This window comes from Scyliorhinus canicula, chromosome 5, assembly GCF_902713615.1.
Source record: "Scyliorhinus canicula chromosome 5, sScyCan1.1, whole genome shotgun sequence".
In the NCBI taxonomy this organism is placed as follows: Eukaryota; Metazoa; Chordata; class Chondrichthyes; order Carcharhiniformes; family Scyliorhinidae; genus Scyliorhinus; species Scyliorhinus canicula.
Window position 1 is genome coordinate 73,919,823 of NC_052150.1, and position 21,513 is coordinate 73,941,335.

General features: G+C 44.8%; 1 protein-coding gene across 2 annotated transcripts in view; it reads right to left on the reverse strand.

Moving 5' to 3' along the window:
- Positions 1-797: 797 nt before the first annotated feature.
- The window catches only part of gsdmeb (gasdermin Eb), a 60,911-nt gene continuing 40,195 nt past the window's right edge, over positions 798-21,513 (reverse strand). For both annotated transcript variants that reach the window (XM_038797216.1, XM_038797217.1), the window contains exons 8-10: positions 16,949-17,147; positions 16,324-16,397; positions 798-1,394 (exon numbers count right to left, since the gene is read on the reverse strand). In XM_038797216.1, the coding sequence (XP_038653144.1) occupies positions 1,155-1,394; positions 16,324-16,397; positions 16,949-17,147 (513 nt within the window). In that variant the 3' untranslated portion in view covers positions 798-1,154. The remainder of the gene's footprint in view (positions 1,395-16,323; positions 16,398-16,948; positions 17,148-21,513) is intronic.

The following is a 21,513-nucleotide window of genomic DNA, read 5'->3' on the forward strand; positions in this document are numbered from 1 at the left end:
TGGGCAAACTCCTGAGCAACCAGTAAACTTGGCAAAGTTGAAAGGGAATCTGCAGTCACGGCAGTGTTCCAGCGTTCCAGGTCAACGTACTGCAAGCTCCATGATTATCAGGATGAAAAGGAGCCTGATGTTGCAGAGACGTACTGAGCACATTGCACAGACCTATCATCACAGTTGCTTCGGTGTCTGCAGTGTCAGCATCCTAATTGTCAGGGCTTAGCTTGTCAGAATCACCACAGTCTTGTTCACAAGAATTAAGAGACATGGCCTTATGTTATGATCCAGGCATAAACTCATGTCTTCAACTGTATCAACAGCTGCAAGCCAACTGGCATCTTCATGTCTAAATCACTGGTTAGAACATCCTCTTGGCTTCCTTTCGGACTTGCCATTGCATCAAGCAGATCAGATTGGTGCACCATAAATACGGCCTACCACAGGAAATAAACATTTCCTCCAGAGTCTGACTTTGCAGAGCACGAGATTTCATTATTTTAGATTTATTGCTCATCCACCCAGCCCAGGCAGCCCCTGAAATGCCCCTCCCACTTTATTCCACCATCATTTTGACCTGCCCTTTGCTTCCTCAGCATGCTGGGATGTGACAAGGCCACACCCCCAGTAACTGCTACATCCACAGGCAGATATAAGTGACCTAATTGCTACTGCCAGGAATTAAACAGCCCCAATCCTGAGCCAACCAAAAATGATCTGAATGTTGTTTCTAAATTACACCTTTTGATGTCAAATGATCACTGAACGTTTGAATCCATTTGAATGCAAAATATCAAATTGTCTGGTAGGGTAACTAGTAATAGTGGTCTCTCACTAACAGATACATTTCAATCTTTCCAAGTGCACAATTCTACAGAGCTAATCTACAAATCCTCATACCATATAGTTCATACCTTTGTAATTTCCTACAGGGTCGGATATATTATATAACCTAATGGAACGTGAGATATACCTCATTTTGACATTGATTAGAATTCACAAATCTTATGAATTTTCCATCAAGCTCCTTCATGAATTATTAAACATATACCAGTTATTTTATAATGCATAAACTGTATTGAATATTATTGAAATATTAAAACAATAAATGAGGCTCAAGTTTCCTTTAAACTACATTTAAGCCTGCAGATTTGGATTTCTTATACTGCTCTTTCGATCCCACTTAGGGTAGCAAATCCCTGCAGAATTATGCAGAGACGCACTGGCAGCATACCAGGCTGTTTATCAGTCATAACTTGGATGGATGATTCTGTCTTTTCAAGACAAACATTTGACAAAGCAAATAGACGCTGAGCTATGTAAAATTGATCTTCTTCTTTTAAGAGGTGCAAGTCTGGATTATCAACAGGAAGCATTCCGTCATCAGGGATGTTATTGATCTGTAAAGAGCAGACAGTTGACACTGAGCGATGTATATTTTATACAATCTCTGTGCCCTTATACAGAGCAACATGCTGAAAAGATAACTTGATCCTCTGCATAATTGCAATTTGCATAATGCAAGAATTACAATCCTTTAAACTTCCTGGAGAAGGCATTTCTGACGAGCAAATGGTCAGTTAATGAAAAGGAACTTCAAAAGCAATTACAGACAATAAAAATGGGCAGACTTCAATTGCGCTTTAGCACTGAAGGAGATGCCAGCCCAAAAATTACCACTTCCAAGTCAATTCTAATTGGTTCAACAACTTATATTTATATTGCACTTTTAATATTATAAAGTATCATAGGGTGATTCAGAGGCATTAGAAAACAAAATCTGACACTGTCACAAAGGAGATATTGGGCACGATCTACCGGCCCGCTAAGCCCAGAAAACAGCACGCCATAGTGCAGTGTGGCCGATAAATGGCGGGAGACCCCGCTCCCGGGCTCTACTCGCTCGCCACGCCTCGCAGGACGTTGCAATGTGAAGCCCACCTATTGATGACAAGATTACTTTTTGGCAAATCTGCATATTAGAGCAAGACAGCTAGTCACAATCTAATATGCAGTTTCCGGAGATAACCAAGACATTGAGACAGAAACATAGATAAAATAGGAGCAGGAGGAGGCCATTCAGCCCTTCAAGCATGCTCCGCCATTCATTATGATCATGGCTGATCATCCAACTCAATAGCCTAATCCCATTTTCCCCCATATCCTTTGATGCCCTTCGCCCTAGGTATTTTATCTAACTACTTCTTGAAACCATACAATGTTTTGGACTTTACTTTCTGTGGTAACAAATTTCACAGCCTCGTCATTCTCTGGGTGAGGAAATTTCTCCTAATCTCTATCCTAAATGGTCTACCCCTTATCCTCAGACTGTGGCCCCTGGTTCTAGACATACCCACCATCGGGAACATCTTTCCTGCATCTGCCCTGTCTAGTCCTGTTAGAATTTTATAGGTTTCTATGAGATCCCCCCTCATTCTTCTGAACTCCAGCGAATACAATCCTAACTAATTCAATCTCTCCTTGTGCGTCAGTCCATCAGTCTGGTAAACCTTCGCTGCACTCCCTCTATAGCTAGAACATCCTTCTTCAGATAAGGAGACCAAAACTGCACACAATATTCCAGGTGTGGCCTCACCAAGGCCCTGTATAATTGCAGCAAGACATCTCTGCTCCTGTACTCAAATCCTCTTGCAATGAAGGCCAGCATGCCATTTGCCTTCTTTACCGCCTGCTGCATTTGTATGCTTACCTTTAGTGACAGGTGTACAAAGACACTAAGGCCTTGTTGGACGTTCCCCTCTCCTAATTTATGGCCATTCAGATAATAGTCTGCCTTCTTATTTTTGCCACCAAAGTGGATAACCTCGCATTTATCCAAATTATACTGCATCAACTATTCATTTGCTCACTCAACTTGTTCAAATCACACTGAAGGATCTCTGCATCCTTCTCACAGCTCACCCTCTTACCCAACTTGGTGTTATCTGCAAATTTGGAGATTTAACATTTTGTTCCCTCATCTAAATCATTAATATATATTGTGAATAGCTGGGGTCTTAGCACCGATCCCTGCAGTACCCCACTAGTCACTGCCTGCTAATTTGAAAACGACCCATTAATTCCTATTCTTTGTTTCTTGTCTGCCAAACAGTTTTCTATCCATCTCAATACACTGCCTCCAATCCCATGAGCATTAATTTTACATGCTAATCTTTTATGCGGGACTTTGACAAAACCCTTCTGAAAGTCCAAATACACCACATCGACTGGCTCTCCTTCATCTAGTCTACTAGTTAAATCCTCGAAGAATTCCAGTAGCTTTGTCAAGCATGATTTCCTCTTCATAAATCCATGCTGACTTTGTCCGATCCTGCCACTGTTTTCTAAGTGCTCTGCTATAAAATCATCGATAATGAATTGAAGAATTTTCCCCACTATTGGTGTCAGGCTTACTGGTCTATAATTCCCTGTTTCTGCTCTACCTTTCTTTTTAAATAGTGGAGTTACATTAGCTACCCTCTAATCAGGAACTGTTCTGCTGTCTATAGAATCCTGGAAGATGACCACCAATGTATCAACTATTTCTAGAGCCACCTCCTTCAGTACCCTGGGATGTAGATCATCAGGCCCTAGGGCTTTAACAGCCTTCAATTCCAGCAATTTCCCAAACACCATTTTGCCACTGATATTGATCACCTTCAGTTCCTCCCTCTCACTAAACCCAGCATTTCCCAAGATTTCTGGTATTTTATTTGTGTCCTCATTTGTAAAGACAGAACCAAAATATGTATTTCGTTGCTCAGCCATTTCTCTGACCCTATTCCCGTGTCTGACTGTAATGGACCTACATTTGGCTTCACCAATCTTGTTCTCTTCATGTACCTATAGAAACTTTTACACAGTCAGTTTTTATGTTCTCTGCAAGCTTACCTTCGTACTCTTATTTTCCCCTTTTTAACCAATCCGTTGGTCCTTCTTTGCTGAATTCTAAACAGCTCCAAATCCTCAGACCTGTGTTTTTCTTGGCCAATTTGTTTGCTACTTCCTTGAACATAGAACATAGAACAGTACAGCACAGAACAGGCCCTTCGGCCCTCAATGTTGTGCCGAGCCATGATCACCCTACTCAAACCCACCCTATACCCGTAACCCAACAAACCCCCCCCCTTAACCTTACTTTTATTAGAACACTACGGGCAATTTAGCATGGCCAATCCACCTAACCCGCACATCTTTGGACTGTGGGAGGAAACCGGAGCACCCGGAGGAAACCCACGCACACAGGGGGAGGACGTGCAGACTCCACACAGACAGTGACCCAGCCGGGTATCGAACCTGGGACCCTGGAGCTGTGAAGCATCTATGCTAACCACCATGCTACCCTGCTGCCCCTTGGATCGAATACAATCCCTAATTTCGCTTGTAAGCCATGGATTGACCATTTTCCTGTTTTACTTTTGTGCCAGACAGGAATAAACAATTGTCGCAGTTCCTCCATGTGCTCTTTGAATGTTTGTCATTGCCTATTCACAGTCATCCCGTTAAGTAATATTCCCCAATCGATCATCTCACGTCACATTTCATTGTAGTTTCCTTTGTTAAGATTCAGGGTCCTAGTCTCAGAATTAACTACTTCATTCTCCATCTTGATGAAAAATTCTATCATATTACAATTGCTCATCTTCAAGGGGTCTCACACAACTGGATTGCCAATGAGTCTGTTCTGATTGCACAGTACCCAGTTTGGGATGGCCTATCCTCCAGTTGGCACCTCAACATATTGGTCCAAATAATCATCTCGCTTACCCTCCAGGAATTCCTCCTCTACGGTAGTTTGGTTAATTTGATTTTCCCAACCTATATGCAGATTAAAATCACCCATAATTACAGTTATGACTTTATCACATGAATCTCTAATTTCCTGTTTAATGCCATTCCCAACAATTGAAAGATCTATATCCTTCACCTTGGAGACCTCGGGGACAACAAACCGGGTTGAGACAGAACGGCACTCGTGGGGGTTTTCCAGGGGATTGGAAGCTCCCAGGTGCATATTCTCTGGACAGGGTGGTACCCTGGCAATGCCAAGGTGCCAAGCTGGTGATCAGGTGGGGGGGGGGGGGGGATAAGAGTGTGGGGGGGGCCTTTACAGTGAGTTGAGGATTGGAGGTTGCGTCAGGCCTTGAGAGTCCGGCTCTCTCTGCACTGAGTATCGGTGAGCATAGTTCCTCAGTGCAGGAAACGGGACTAAGTGTGGCCTTGGCCACGTATTCCCCACTGAGGTCCCATACCTAACTGGAGTCACTTTAGATAGTGTGTTTCCCGGCACTGCGGTCGCTAGGAAACACACGGCTAAGTGCACTTGCTATGGGACAGAGAGTTAAACTACACCCATTAGGACAAATGGCCGAAAGCTTGGTCAAAGTGGCCCGTTTTAAAGGGTGTCACAAAAGGGTTTAGGGAGGGAATTCCAGAGTTCAAGTATCACAATCCCAAACCAGACCCTAACAGTTGTGAGGATACCAGACAGAAACCACAGAAACCCCAATATTTTATTTTATTTGTAAAAATGTGAGGAAAAGATACTTTGCTCCAGGAGTGACTCCATGCACAAATAGTGATATGACATATAAATACAAAATTCATTAATCACACGTGATTAAACTAACTTTATCATACAAGAAATGGCTCTCAACTACCAGTTAAAGAGTGCTCAACAATAAAATGAAACAGTTTAACTCCTAACTGGTAATTTTAAATCTCCAATCAAGCAAACCCATCTCAGATCAAAATTCACTTTTAGCTAGAGGTGGCAAACAGGATTATTTGTCAAACAATCCAGAGATCTTTTTAGACTATTCGAAGTGGGAGACTTGACACACTGTCAGAATAATCTCTGGCTGCATTCTTCAGAAACTGTTTCTCAGCTCGCCTTCCAGTCAAAAACTGAAAACTCCACACCTGACTGCTTCAGCTCTGGCTACTCCCATTAACTACATCATCTCTATCCCACTATCTAGGCCATGACCATCTTACTAAGGCTAAACACAATGAGCGGGATTCTCCGTCGACCGACGCCGAAATTGGGAAAGACGACTGAGTGGAGAATCGATCATGAAGCCAAAATTGTGGCAGTGCTGGGCGCACGGCAAATTTCAATGCTCCCCGCTCCTCGACAGCGGCGTCAACGCGTTCTACTCCACATGTACAGTAAACACATTAGCAAGCCTGACCCAGTATTTTCCAGGGCCTCCGCAATGCTCCGAGGCAGGTTGTTTAATGTATACAAATATGTACAACTTTGTGCTTTAGCCCCTAATGCTATACTGTGCCTTGCGCCCATGCCAACTTAACTGGTGTCTACCTTTATGGCCTCACGGGCACTAACCCTCCGCCTAAGTAGATCCCTAGGCTGTACATAATAAGTGGAAGCGGCCTGCTGCGATTCCTGCTGTGACCTGGGTTCCCTTTGATGGCCATCTACTCGGGCGATGGCTGCTGCTCAGCCCCATCACCTCCTCCTCACTTGGGGTGCTGCATGGGACAGAGGTGTTAGTGGAGCTAACCTCCGGAGCCTGTGAGAGGGAAGCCCTGTCCTGGGCCTCGGCCACCACCCGCAAAGAGTGCCCAAGCCTTGGACATCTTGACACATAGCCAAAACCTTCGCCCCCCCCCCCCCCCCCCCCCAAGGCCTCCATCGTGGATGGCACCCGTGAGGTGTTGGCCTGGGTGGCACGCATGGTCGGTACCATCTCCAGCTCCTGCAGACGGTTTGACCCCTTCAACTGCAGCTGCACATCCCCTCATGTAGGACCTGGCTCTGAGGTTGCATCTCTAAAGTAGATGGGACCGCTCTTCCCAGAAGCCCCAAACTCATCCGGACAGCAGCTAGTCCCTGGGGTCAGGCCGCCCTACAACCGTCCGCCTCTTTGGGGTTCCTACCTCCACTGCTGTATTGCAGCATCTGTGTGGTGTGCACCAGATAGTGCACCAGGAGCCTCTTCACTAAATTGCCCAACCGAGGTGAGTGTTGGAGACAGCTGTGGCAGAAAGCCAGTGTTCCGGGACACCTCCTGCTATGGGTCAAGGGCTCACATTCGTGTCCGCATCTTTCTCCTCCTCCTCGCTGCTCTACTTCGGGGTTTGGAGTTATGGATGAGGTTAGATAGATAGAGAAATACAGCACAGAACAGGCCCTTCGGCCCACGATGGTGCGCCGAGCTTTTGTCCTAGGTTAATCATAGAATTTTGGACAATTTATCATGGCCAATCCACCCAACCTGCACACCTTTGGACTGTGGGAGGAAACCGGAGTTCCCGGAGGAAACCCACGCAGTCACGGGGAGGATGTGCAGACTCCACAAGTCAAAATCAAACTTGGGACCCTGGAGCTGGGAAGCAATTGTGCTATCCACAATGCTACCGTGCTGCCCTTAAGAAGTTAACCTACACTCCATTATTCTACACTAATCCATGTACCTATCCAATAGCCGCTTGAAGGTCCCTAACGTTTCCGACTCAACTACTTCCACAGGCAGTGCATTCCATGCCTCCACTATTCTCTGGGTAAAGAACCTACCTCTGACATCCCCTCTATATCTTCCACCATTTATCTTAAATTTATGTCCCCTTGTAATGGTGTGTTCCACCCGGGGAAAAAGTCTCTGACTGTCTACTCTATCTATTCCCCTAATCATCTTATAAACCTCTATCAAGTCGCCCCTCATCCTTCTCCGTTCTAATGAGAAAAGGCCTAGCACCCTCAACCTTTCCTCGTATGACCTACTCTCCATTCCAGGCAACATCCTGGTAAATCTCCTTTGCACCTTTTCCAAAGCTTCCACATCCTTCCTAAAACGAGGCGACCAGAACTGCACACAGTACTCCAAATGTGGCCTGACCAAGGTTTTGTACAGCTGCATCATCACCTCACGGCTCTTAAATTTAATCCCTCTGCTAATGAACGCTAGCAAACCATAGGCCTTCTTCACAGCTCTATCCAATTGAGTGGCAACTTTCAAAGATCTATGAACATGGACCCCAAGATCTCTCTGCTCCTCCACATTACCAAGAACCCTACCGTTAACCCTGTATTCCGCATTCATATTTGTCCTTCCAAAATGGACAACCTCACACTTGTCAGGGTTAAACTCCATCTGCCACTTCTCAGCCCAGCTCTGCATTCTATCTATGTCTCTTTGAAGCCGACAACAGCCCTCCTCACTATCCACAACTCCACCAATCTTCGTATCATCTGCAAATTTACTGACCCACCCTTCAACTCCCTCATCCAAGTCATTAATGAAAATCACAAATAGCAGAGGACCCAGAACTGATCCCTGCGGTACGCCACTGATAACTGGGCTCCAGGCTGAATATTTGCCATCCACCACCACTCTCTGTCTTCTATCGGTTAGCCAGTTTGTTATCCAACTGGCCAAATTTCCCACTATCCCATGCCTCCTTACTTTCTGCACAAGAGTACAATGGGGAACCTTATCAAATGCCTTACTAAAATCCATGTACACTACATCCACTGCTTTACCTCCATCCACATGCTTGGTCACCTCCTCAAAGAAGTCAATAAGACTTGTAAGGCAAGACCTACCCCTCACAAATCCGTGCTGACTATCCCTAATCAAGCAGTGCCTTTCCAGATGCTCAGAAATCCTATCCCTCAGTACCCTTTCCATTACTTTGCCTACCACCGAAGTAAGACTAACTGGCCTGTAATTCCCAGGGTTATCCCTATTCCCTTTTTTGAACAGGGGCATGACATTCGCCACTCTCCAATCCTCTGGTACCACCCCTGTTGACAGAGAGGACGAAAAGATCATTGCCAACGGCTCTGCAATTTCATTTCTTGCTTCCCATAGAATCCTTGGATATATCTCGTCAGGCCCGGGGGACTTGTCTATCCTCAAGTTTTTCAAAACGCGCGACACATCTTCCTTCCTGACAGGTATCTCCTCGAGCTTATCAGTCTGCTTCACGCTGTCCTCTCCAACAATATGGCCCCTCTCATTTGTAAATACTGAAGAAAAATACTTGTTCAAGACCTCTCCTATCTCTTCAGACTCAATACACAATCTCCCGCTACTGTCCTTGATCGGACCTACCCTCGCTCTAGCCATTCTCATATTTCTCACATATGTGTAAAAGGCCTTGGGGTTTTCCTTGATCCTACCTGCCAAAGATTTTTCATGCCCTCTCTTAGCTCTCCTAATCCCTTTCTTCAGTTCCCTCCTGGCTATCTTGTATCCCTCCAGCGCCCTGTCTGAACCTTGTTTCTTCAGCCTTACATAAGTCTCCTTCTTCCTCTTAACAAGATATTCAACCTCTCTTGTCAACCATGGTTCCCTCACTCGACCATCTCTTCCCTGCCTGACAGGTACATACATATCAAAGACACGCAGTACCTGTTCCTTGAACAAGTTCCACATTTCACTTGTGTCCTTCCCTGACAGCCTATGTTCCCAACTTCTGCACTTCAATTCTTGTCTGACAGCATTGTATTTACCCTTCCCCCAATTATAAACCTTGCCCTGTTGCACGCACCTATCCCTCTCCATAACTAAAGTGAAAGGCACAGAATTGTGGTCACTACCTCCAAAATGCTCCCCCACTAAAAATCTATCACCTGCCCTGGTTCATTACCAAGTACTAAATCCAAAATGGCCTCCCCTCTGGTCGGACAATCTACACACTGGACACACTGCACAAACACTACCCCATCCAAACTATTTGATCTAAAGAGTTTCCACTCAATGTTTGGGAAGGTGAAGTCGCCCATGACTACTACCCTGTGACTTCTGCACCTTTCCAAAATCTGTTTCCCAATCTGTTCCTCCACATCTCTGCTGCTATTGGGGGGCCTATAGAAAACTCCCAACAAGGTGACTGCTCCTTTCCTATTTCTGACTTCAACCCATATTACCTCAGTAGGCAGATCCCCCTCGAACTGCCTTTCTGCAGCTGTTATACTACTCTAATTGACAATGCCACCCCCCCCCCCCCCCCCACCTCTTTTACCACCCTCCCTAATCTTGTTGAAACATCTATAACCAGGGACCTCCAACAACCATTTCTGACCCTCTTCTATCCAAGTTTCCATGATGGCCACCACATCGTAGTCCCAAGTACCGATCCATGCCTTAAGTTCACCCACCTTATTCCTGATGCTTCTTGCATTAAAGTATACACACTTCAACCCATCTCCTTGCCTGCAAGTACTCTCCTTTGTCAGTGTTACCTTCCCCACTGCATCACTACGTGCTTTGGCGTCCTGACTATCGGCTTCCTTAGTTGCTGGACTACAGATCCGGTTCCCATTCCCCTGCCAAATTAGTTTAAACCCTCCCGAAGAGTACTAGAAAACCTCCCCCCCAGGATATTGGTGCCCCTCTGGTTCAGATGCAACCCGTCCTGCTTGTACAGGTCCCACCTTCCCCAGAATGCGCTCCAATTATCCAAATACCTGAAGCCCTCCCTCCTACACCATTCCTGCAGCCACGTGTTCAACTGCACTCTCTCCCTATTCCTAGCCTCGCTATCACGTGGCACCGGCAACAAACCAGACATGACAACTCTGTATGTCCTGGCCTTTAACTTCCAGCCTAACTCCCTAAACTTGTTTATTACCTCCACACCCTTTTTCCTACCTACGTCGTTGGTACCAATGTGCACCACGACTTCTGGCTGCTCACCCTCCCCCTTCAGGATCCTGAAGACACGATCCGAGACATCCCTGGCCCTGGCACCCGGGAGGCAACATACCTTTCGGGAGTCGCGCTCGCGACCACAGAATCTCCTATCTATTCCCCTAACCATTGAATCTCCTATTACTATTGCTTTTCTATGATCCCCCCTTCTGAGCCCCAGAGCCAGACTCAGTGCCAGAGACCTGGCCGCTGGGGCCTTCCCCCGGTAGGTCATCCCCCCCAACAGCATCCAAAATGGTATACTTGTTTTGAAGGGAACGGCCACGAGGGATCCCTGCACTGTCTGCCTGTTAGTTTTCTTTCCCCTGACTGTAACCCAGCTACTCTTGTCCAGTACCTTTGGTGTGGCTACCTCCCTGTAACTCTTCTCGATAACCCCCTCTGCCTCCCGGATGATCCGAAGTTCATCCAGCTCCAGTACCTTAACACGGTCTCTGAGGAGCTGGAGTTGGGTGCACTTCCCGCAGGTATAGTCAGTGGGGACACCAGTGGTTTCCCTCACCACCCACATCCTACAGGAGGAGCATGCAACTGCCCTAACCTCCATCCCCTCTTACTTTACAGAATTAGCTGCCCCTTGGACCAACTGGACCTCCGCCCTCCGACTCTACTTCCAGTCAGCTGTACTCTAAACTCCTGGCTCCCTTCACACTCTTTGATAAATATAGGAAATGAAATGTAAGGAGCACCTTACTCCCTCCTCACCTAACTCCCTCAGTCACCAAACTCTCACTGTAGCACTCAAATGCCACAAGCTCAGCACTCCCTCAGTCACCAAACTCTCACTGTAGCACTCAAATGCCACAAGCTCAGCACTCCCTCAGTCACCAAACTCTCACTGTAGCACTCAAGTGCCACAAGCTCAGCACTCCAGTGCAAACAAAGTCTGCACTGTAACTAGCTCCTAGTTATGCTGTGACCCTAGCCTCTGAAAACTGGCCTAATGCAATTAACTAATTAACAAGCTCCAGCTGCAAGTAAGTACAAGTAGAACCTTGTTTAAAGCTGATTCAAAATTCACCTTCTTATAGACCAAACAGCAACTTTTAAGTTAATTAACTAAATAAAAGAAATACTAGACTTTAAATAAAAATGAACCCTTATACTCCCTCAGTCACCAAACTCTCACTGTAGCACTTAAATGCCACAAGCTCAGCACTCCAGTGCAAACCTTGGGGACACCAGAAGGGCAGATGATCCTGCAAGACAGGATGCATGGTTGGACCATTGGTCGGGGTGGTGGGGGTGGTGACAAACGTGCCATGGGGAACCACAACTCAGCAGGGGTTCACTTGTTCATCCAATGCTGACCTCCGCCTTAGCAACTGGCCTCTCACAGGTATGTGGGACAGGGATTCGTGCTCGGGTCACAGTGCTGCTTACTCACCCTGGATGAGGTTGTGCAGTTTCTTGAGGCACTGCTGGCCAGTCCTATCAGTGTTTCCCAAGGCGCTCATGACCTCTCCCACCTGCGCCCAGGCCCGGTGCACGGCGGTGGGTGGCAACCGCCTCCACACCCCGGGGGAACAGGGTGGCCCACCTCTACTGCGCCAGAGGCATCTCCTGCTCGGCATTGGTGAACCGCAGTGTCGCTCTCCTTGCTGCCATCTTATTGGCTGGGGTGATGTGTGCGGAGAGTGGAGTGCTTATATGCGGCTGCAGCTTGTCAGCCTCTCGAGTGTCACTCCCGAATCGAAAAAATCAGACACCATTTTTCATTGGAATCAGTTGATCTCTATGTGGCGCCAGTGCTAGTTCCTTAACGGTCGGTGGATTGATCCGGGAACGGCGCCAATTTTGCTGTCATAGAGCACCATTGACTTAGTCCCGGCGTCAGCCCTTAGTTTCTGGTGCAGAGAATTCCACCAAAGGTCTCTTATTACCTACTCCCCAGGGAACCTTCTTTCTATAAACAAAATGCCATTATCCCTATTTCAGTAAACAATATACATGGTTGGAATGAATCATGATCTTACTTTTACGACATCTTAATTACACAGTCTTTCTTTTATACCAAGATTTTTTAAAACTGTACTGCAGTAGATACATACATACATACATACTAACCCAGGATTGTAACCATTTCTTCACCAGCTCCATAAAATACAACATATATCTGAAATTCCTGCATTTATCACATCAGGATAGAGACAAATGAAGGCAGGTCCACCAATCATGGAGCTATTAAAGTCAGAGATGCTCAAGAGGCCAGAACTAGGTGCAGATAACAAAGGTTTGTGGGGCTCAAGAAGGTTACAGAAATAGGGAGGAGCAAGGCTCTGTAGAGATTTGAAAATAAAATGAGAATTTTAAAATCGAAACATAGCTTGACCAGGTCAGTGAACACAGCACTGAACAAAACCTGGCACCAGTTAGGACCACAGGCAACAGAGTTGGAATGAGATCAATTTTAAGAAGAGTAGGGAGGGCAGCCTGGGATACATTGGAATAGTCAAGTCTAGACATAACAAAGTATATAGATACTCAAAATAAACAGCATAGTACAAAGCTGTTCGGCTTTTCATTCAACCGTACTTAATTAAGGTGCTTGCTGAAGTACATGCGATTATCAGCATGTACAAGTAGAATATAAATTGTTATTTTGAAAAACACCATGGTTCAAAAGCCTGATGAGGGAAAAGAAACACCGAGTGGCCATTAGGAACAACTTGTTGGCAGGTTTTTCAAACTGCCTCAGACATAAATAACTGATAGTGGAATAGATACAAATAACAAAACTTTGGAGTTAACTTGATGGAAGAGATGGAATGTCACTGGGAGAAGAAAGTCAAGGAGAACAGCTTGAAATGTGGTGGGGAAAAGAGGAGGCAAGAGTGATTGATCAAGGTCAGATGGCAGGAGTTTCAACCCAAGGTCAATTCATAGAACTCAACACTTCATATGGTATTTTGAAACAAAGGCCACAATTCAGCCACCCGTGTTGCGCCCGGTGCAGATCTGTTCACACCGGGTGAGTAACGGGAAAGATCAAAATCGAGATTCACGCCAGGCGCGAACCATTTTGGATTCACCTGGATCGCTCCAGATCATGAGTTCCGAATCTCGCCCAAAAATGAAGAGAAGGCCATTGAACCAATTTTGCATTTATTTAAATCTGATTAGCAAGATCGAAACCAAATGCAGCGGTCTCCTTGGAGTCACCAGACTCCAGAGTGGGAAGTCACACGGACATCGTTTAGTACTCCCTTACGAACATGTGAAGCTGGGGCAATGCTAACAAGGACAAGTGAGGAGGCGAGTAGCTATTTCCAGTTACCGGCATGCATCTCAAGGGCACAGGAGTTACTGCCCCAGTGTTCAGTGGGGAGGGGGGAATTACTCGGGGGGGGGGGGTGGAGTGCCCAGGTCTCATGGGCAGCCTAGGGAGGGGGTGGGGTGGGGAGACAGTGGTTACAGCCTTTGCACCCGTGAGGTCTTCAAGACATCTTTTATTTAATTATAAATTTCGAGTACAGAATTATTTTTCCCAATTAAGGAGCAATTTAGCATGGCCAATCCACCTACCCTGCACATCTTTTAGATTGTGCAGACACGGGGAGAATGCGCAAACTCCACACGGACAGTGACCCGGGGCCAGGATCGAACCCGGGTCCTCGGTGCCGTGAGGCAGCAATGCCAGCCACTGCGCCACCATGCCGCCCAAGACATCTTTAAATATTGGGGAGACCCATAACAGAGGTAACCACAGCTGCAGCCTGTATGTCCTACCTAACTAACCTAGGGCACAGCCCTGCTGCAGCTTCACTCATGGAAGGAGGAATGAGTATTGGTACTTTTGAGAGCATTTCATGCTTATCAAGTGCCTCCTCAAAAGCACAGGTGTCAGGTCTGAGAGGATGATTAGGGGACTGGACGTCCTGTAACATGAACAGTATGTCCGTACTCTTGGAGCATCAGCACCATAAAGGCTGCTGCCAACAATCAAACAAACACAGAACTTCACAGGTCAGGTACAGCTGTGTAGTCTTTTAATTTGGAGTCAGTTGTAAGTTAATAACCGATTCTGTGGTCGCAACCTCAGAATTTCTCACCCACCATTTCTCTTACAAAAATCTGAAAATTCTCCTCTCATTTACCAATAGTTCCCTGCGTATAACACGCATATAATGTGCAAACGTTTTTGCATTGGCACAATTAACAAAACCATACCTCAAGAAATCATCTTTATGTTGCTTTGCTCCCAAGTTAAGTTCATTCTTTGTAGGCTGTTAACCAGAGACCCTAGAGTTCTGTACAGAGCTAACACTAGCACTGCTCTGTCCTTCTCTGGACTCTTCCGTCCTGCCCTGGACTTTCCCGAGATTGCGTTGCGAGATCCTTTCCGGTAGGCACATTGCCCATTTGTGTCTCTGGCTATCTCTTACTTGTATGAAAACAACCCATCTTCATATTCCTCTTGCCTTGCTTGCCAGCAGCTGGAAAATGGAAGAAGCTCTACTCCTGTGATTTGACGCCAAAAGCACGTACAAAGAGGGTGCTTGATGTCAAGTGTGCATGCAGGGTGCATGGCCTGCCCACTGCTGCCACTTCTGGCTGAAAGACTGCACACAGTCTCATTTCGTTTCCTTCAAAAGGCTGCTGCGGCCGCCATTCTCAATGTAAAAGCTGGTAGCAGCTGTTGGGTGCGTGCCCCACAATCAGGACCATTGCAGGAATGGTGGAACTGATAGTTCCACGACCCTCCCGACATCCGCTCGACACCCACCCGTAGGCCACGATCCACACTTTGAAAAGCCCTGCTTCAGGGAAAGAAATCTGTCGCCCTCATTTGGTCATGCCTACATGTGACTCCAGATCCACAGCAATGTACTTGACTCTCAAATGTCCTCTCAAATGGCGGGCAGTAAGGGATGGGCAATAAATCCTGACCCAGCCAGCGATACCTACATCCATATATATGGTCAAAATATTAAAAAGCTTAAAATATTAATAATTTTACCCATTTATGTATCGGGCTTGAAGGGCCAAAAGGCTTCCTCCTGCTCCTATGTATCCTTGCTTTACATGCTTATCACTAGTCATTCTAGTAGGAAAAAAGCTATGCGGATGTAAATCAGCAGAATGTGGCAACTCTGTACATGTGCAACAGTCAACAAAATGTCTCGTCGGCTACACTCAGACTCCTGATGGGCCGCATATAACCCCTGGGCTGCAGGTTGCCTACCATTGATCCAAGGCATCAAAAGAGTCCCTGAATTTGTCACAGAGAGACATGGCAAGTGTTATGCACTTTGTACGGCAGCACAAGTGGCTAGCACTGTGGCTTCACAGCGCCAGGGTCCCAGGTTTGATTCCCCGTTGGGTCACTGTGCGGAGTCTGCACATTCTCCCAGTGTCTGCGTGAATTTCTTCCAGGTGCTCCGGGTTCTTCCCACAGTCCAAAGACGTGCAGGTTCGATGGTTTGGCCATGATAAATTGCCCCTAGTGACAGGGATAGGGTGAATGTGAGGGCTTAAGTGGGTCGGTGCAGATTCGATGGGCCGAATAGCCTCCTTCTGCACTGTATGTTCTATGATGTTTGAGGGAATAGTGACCTCATCAAGTTCAAGGCCAACTGGGGAAGAAAAACTGAAGCAAAAAAATTAGGAAGTAGACTGTAAGCCAACAATTGTTATGGAAACTTACCAAATAAAGTAATGTGGGGAGAATTTGAATTTCACAGCAAATACCCAAAACTGCAAGATTTTCTTCAGACATACCTAAGCAAATAAAAAGGCAAGTTAGACATAAAACAATCCAAATACGATCGTAACCACAGATTTAAATCAATTACAAAACTTTTAAATCTGACAACATTAAAGGCTACATTAAGAAAATACTGTTCCCATACCGATTACTCCATAGAAAAATAATTTGGTTGAAAATGGAGGCAAGTCTTTGAATCTTCTGATAAAGTTTAAACCAATTCCACTTAAAACACAAGTACATGTGTATCAAGAACACCTAAAGTAGTATTTAACTGAAGAACCACTGGTTATGGCACTGCACAGAATTCAAATGATGGCAACTTTTCATTTCCAACATCCAATTATAGCCATGAATTTCTGCAGGTCCCCTGCTCTCCCACTGTAACTTCAGTAGATCGGATAATTACAGCTTTTCTCTGGGATCCTTCTAATATCTGGCCAGAGGACTCCAAAGAGAAATTCCTGGCACATACACTGGGAAAAATATTAACAAAGAGAATTTTTGTTTTGTTTATGGCTTAATATGGTAAAAATCATTTCCAGGCAGAAAACTACTTTCTTACCATCCATAGCAGTAAAAAGGCAGAATGCAGCTGTAAAAAGTTCTGGTCCTGGAGTATCTTCATTCTTTGAAGGACCATCATCATTTGGCCCATTGTAGCCTAAAATGTGCAGCATATCTGTAACTTTTTGTGCCTGTGTTGACTCCAGTTCTTGTAGTCCTGTTAGAGTTGGCTGTTCTGTTGAAGAAAGCTTATCCAGCTATATAGAGTACCAAACAAATAAAGTAGTTGTTGCATAAGGGAGTGATAGGTACAACGATACTCATTATAACAAGTGGTTCAGACTCACCATCTGATTTGGCCAAATGGAGCACAATAGAATTCACCTGTCTTCATCAAACATTTTGGCCTGAAGCTTGCTTGAGGCCAGGGAATATTGCCCATTTCATTTACCACTTATACCTCACTGACATCAGCCAAATGACGTACAGTGGTTCTACCTCTCCTACAATAAACCTCTGAAAGGCACTTCAGACATTTGCCAGCTGGTACAGGTGTTATATGGAAGCCAACATATTTATGGTTACATTCCAACCAAGTCTCCTGCTAGTTACATTAACTGAGAGTTCATGCTAAACTTAAACAGATCAACAAAACGTCAAGCGGAGCAGGATGTTAACTACAGATCACATGCAACTGAAGATCTATCGCCAATTTGGTATGCTCAGTAAACTGTATACTCCAATCCTGCTCGACCCTGCTCACTCTGCAACTTCCACATGAAAATCATCATTTCCATCTTTGTTGTGTGATCCATCTGATTCTATGGGCTGGATTTTGTCGTAGAGGCAGGAGTATGGTGTGCCAGTTGGCTGAACTGTTACCGCCTCTGTACCATTTTCCCCAAGGCAGCATCACATGGAGGGCAGCTACCCACTACAGAGTGACGGGACATCAATATAAGCTATTAGTCCAACTGAGGCATCCATTTCCTCAAATGTACAATTGTTCCTTTGACGAATTAGCCCTCCCTCCACACGAAAGCCAAAGCCCAGCTGTTGCCTTGAGGCCATCTCTCAGTATCCGGCAGGGAACAGCAAGACATTTTTTAAAAATCTACCCCCCCCCCCGCCCTATTCCTGAGTGATGGATCACCTGGACACACCTGTAGATGCATTTCCCACTCCACAATTATGGCCTGACAGCTGTGCCCATAATTTTAGAAACCACAAGGCGCTTCTATGCTGGGGTTTGTCCTTGTGGGAAGTTAGGAGTGACCTGAGAGTGTGGTGCCTGCGGGCCTTTCTGCAGCTTTCTCAGTGAACTATCAGCACTGGAGCCTGTCGGCGAGTGGAGAACAAGGTTCCCGAGACACAGAAGATATTCCAGGTGGACAACGTGATGCCGGTCCATTTAAATGGCGACGTGATGGATGCAGTGCTCTACTGGCTAACCACGGGCCTCGCTGTTGCAGGTAGTCAAAGTTGTCTATGAACTCTTCAAAATGGTCCTGCCCAAGAAGTCAGCTCTCGGACATGCCTAAATTCTTCATTTTATTCCATAACCCTGTCTAACAGTTAAACTGTAAATTATCAGGGGACCGGACTGTTAACAGTTTCTGGGAACCGATGTTTATTAGACAATGAGGCTTGTATAACTAAGAAATAAAATGAGGCAGGATTTCCTCTTGGAGGCTGATGCATTGTAATTAAAGCACTATTGGTCAAGCGAGGCAAGCTCACTCCCAAATTCTTTGAGTGCAGCCTGCCCTCAGGCATATAATTCACCCTATAATCATAGAATGGTGACAGTACAGGAGGCAGTCACTTGGTCCTTCATATCTGTGCTGGTTCTCTGCAAGAGCGATTCCCCGTAGCCATGAACTTCCTCTTCAGATAGTGATTCAATTTCCTTTTGAAAGCCACAATTGAACCTGCCTCCACCACATTCACCAGCAATGAATTCCAGATCCTAACCACTCACTGTATGAAATAGTTTTTCCTTATATCATCATTGCCTCTTTTGCCAATCACCTTAAAATTGGTGTCCTCACTCTTTCCACGGGAATATTTTTTTTTCGAACTACTCTATCCAGACTCCTCGTGAGTTTGAATACCTTGATCAAATCTCTTCTTAATCTTCTCTCCTCTAAGCAGAACAGTCCCAGCCTCTCCAATCTTTCTATAACTGAAGTTCCTCATTCCTGCGATCATTCTTGTGAATCTTTTCTCCACCCTCTCAAATGCCTTCACATTTTTTCTAATGTGTGATGCCAGAGCTGGACGCAATTCGAGGCAGAACCAGTGGACAAGTTTAATACTACTTCCACGCTTTCATATGTTAGAGTCAGACTCATCCAGGCAACTGAGATTATTCCATTACACTCTTGACCTGTGCCTTGTAGATGGTGCACAGGCTTTGGGGAGTCAGGAGGTGAGTTACTTTCCTCACAATTACCAGTCTCTTGTAGCTACAGTATTTATTTTGCTGGTCCAGTTCAGTTTCTGGTCAATGGTAACCCTGAGGATACTGATAGTGAGGGATTCAGCAATGATAATGCCATTGAATATCAATATATTGATAGTGAGATTATTTCTTATTTGAGATGGCTTTTGCTTCTTTAGTACAAATGTTACTTGCCATTTATCAACTAAGTCTGAAGGCTGACCAGGTCTTGCTGCATATGGACATGTATTGCTTCAGTATCTGAGTAGTTGCAAATGGAACTGAACGTGATGCAAATATTCTGACCTCATAACGGAGGGAAGATCATTTATGAAGCAGCAGAAAATGTTTGGGCCTAAAGTCCTGAGACACTACCCTGAGGAACCCAACAGTGCGTACTACTTTCGATTTAGTCGACTGTATTCACTGCTCACAATGTGAACTGCTCCACACTGGAGAAAACTCTGTTTTTTGCCCTCTCCTCAGGTACTACCTTTTGAGTATTTACAGCATTTGCTGTTTTTGTTCCGGTATAACTTCTGTTATTGTTGTTTTGTTTGATTGTTGTGAATGTAGACCAGTACTGTATAGGACCCAAGGTAGCCTTTGAGCTGGGGGGAGTGACCAGAAAAGGTTAATGTTTGATGCTGATTGCACCATTTGCCATGATGTTTAGTTCAGATGTGTTTATCTTTCACAATTTTGTAACATGTAGAAACTATTATTGCCTGTTACTTAACACTTAGCCAACCACCAGTGATTGCATCACAATCACTAACTTTCCAGTATATGTGCCACCATGTATCAGTCGCATGAAGTCTGTTGGCTGACACCAAACTTGTTTGCAGTAAAATAGACTAAACAGGAAATGAAATAGAAGTGTTCTCACAAACTTCACAGCATGGATTCTAAAAGGATCACAGTTCTCCCATAGTAAGTACAAGATAGAGAAAATTGCTGGTCTCAGTTGATGCCTATATCCTATTTAATTTTTGATTGCAAAGATTGTGCCCTCTCAATTTCCGATTAAGATTGAAGCCTCAAAACCACTTATCTATTTTCCTTTTTCTAATCAGATATGTGGCATGCTTTGATATCAGAATGATCATGTGATTCATAAAAATATACTGTAAAACTGTTTCATTACTGAAGTAAAGTCGCCATAGTCCCAGATGACCATAGGCTGCTTTCTCCTTTGAGTTGGAAAGCAGACTTCTGGTGATCTAACCTGATATTACCACACCTCAGGCAAGGGACAAGGTTGAGAATGCGAGGCCTTCATGACACAATATATTGGGTTATTTACACTATTTGTACTCGATCTATATAATTAATTATTTGAGTTTTAGTAATTAATGTTTTAAATATAATATATGTTCATATATTCATTTGTCATTCAATGTTCTACATTTATACAGAATCTTTCACTAATGAAGCACATTAAGGTGCTTTTCAGGGGAACCAACAAGGGAATAGGGGAAAAATTGGGGAGCTTGCTGAAATCTAGTCCTTCATCTAAGGACTTTTGCTCTTACAATTTCAACCGGTTAATTCTATTGAAGGATATACCCAGTGTGAAAATCATCCTCCCACACAACTGAAAAACATTTAATCTGACTCAATTTATCTCTCATTTTGAAACTTTTCAGATATGTATTATTCACCAATAAGGTTGGCCACATTAGTCAATGCATGGACTTCCATCACAAATACACAAAGTGTTAATTTATGGTTCTTCATAAATATTAAAAGAATGAGTAAGAGTTTTTTCCACACAAGTCGCAGTGGTAAACATCCTTCAAAATCATAAATGTTTCCATTTTAAAAGGGGCTTTTCTCTACTTTCATTGAAGAGTGTTCAGTTTCAATAGAGTACTCACAAAGTGAATCCTCTAACATGGATACCGTGTATCCAATTCAAGATATTTTAGTTTCCTTAGAGGAAGGAGGAGAAACATCACTCCATCTCCTTGATGTTGATTTTCAGTAGCTCACATGCGTATCAATGCACAGTTTTTGAATTATGAATCATCAATCTATGGAATTCTATACCACAATGGGTAATGCGACAGAGACTGAGAGGGGTATGATAGGTTTACATGGAACATTAAAAGATTTTGGTGACTTATTTAAGAACATAAGAAATGGGAGCAAGAGTAGGAGACCAGGTCAGTAGTATG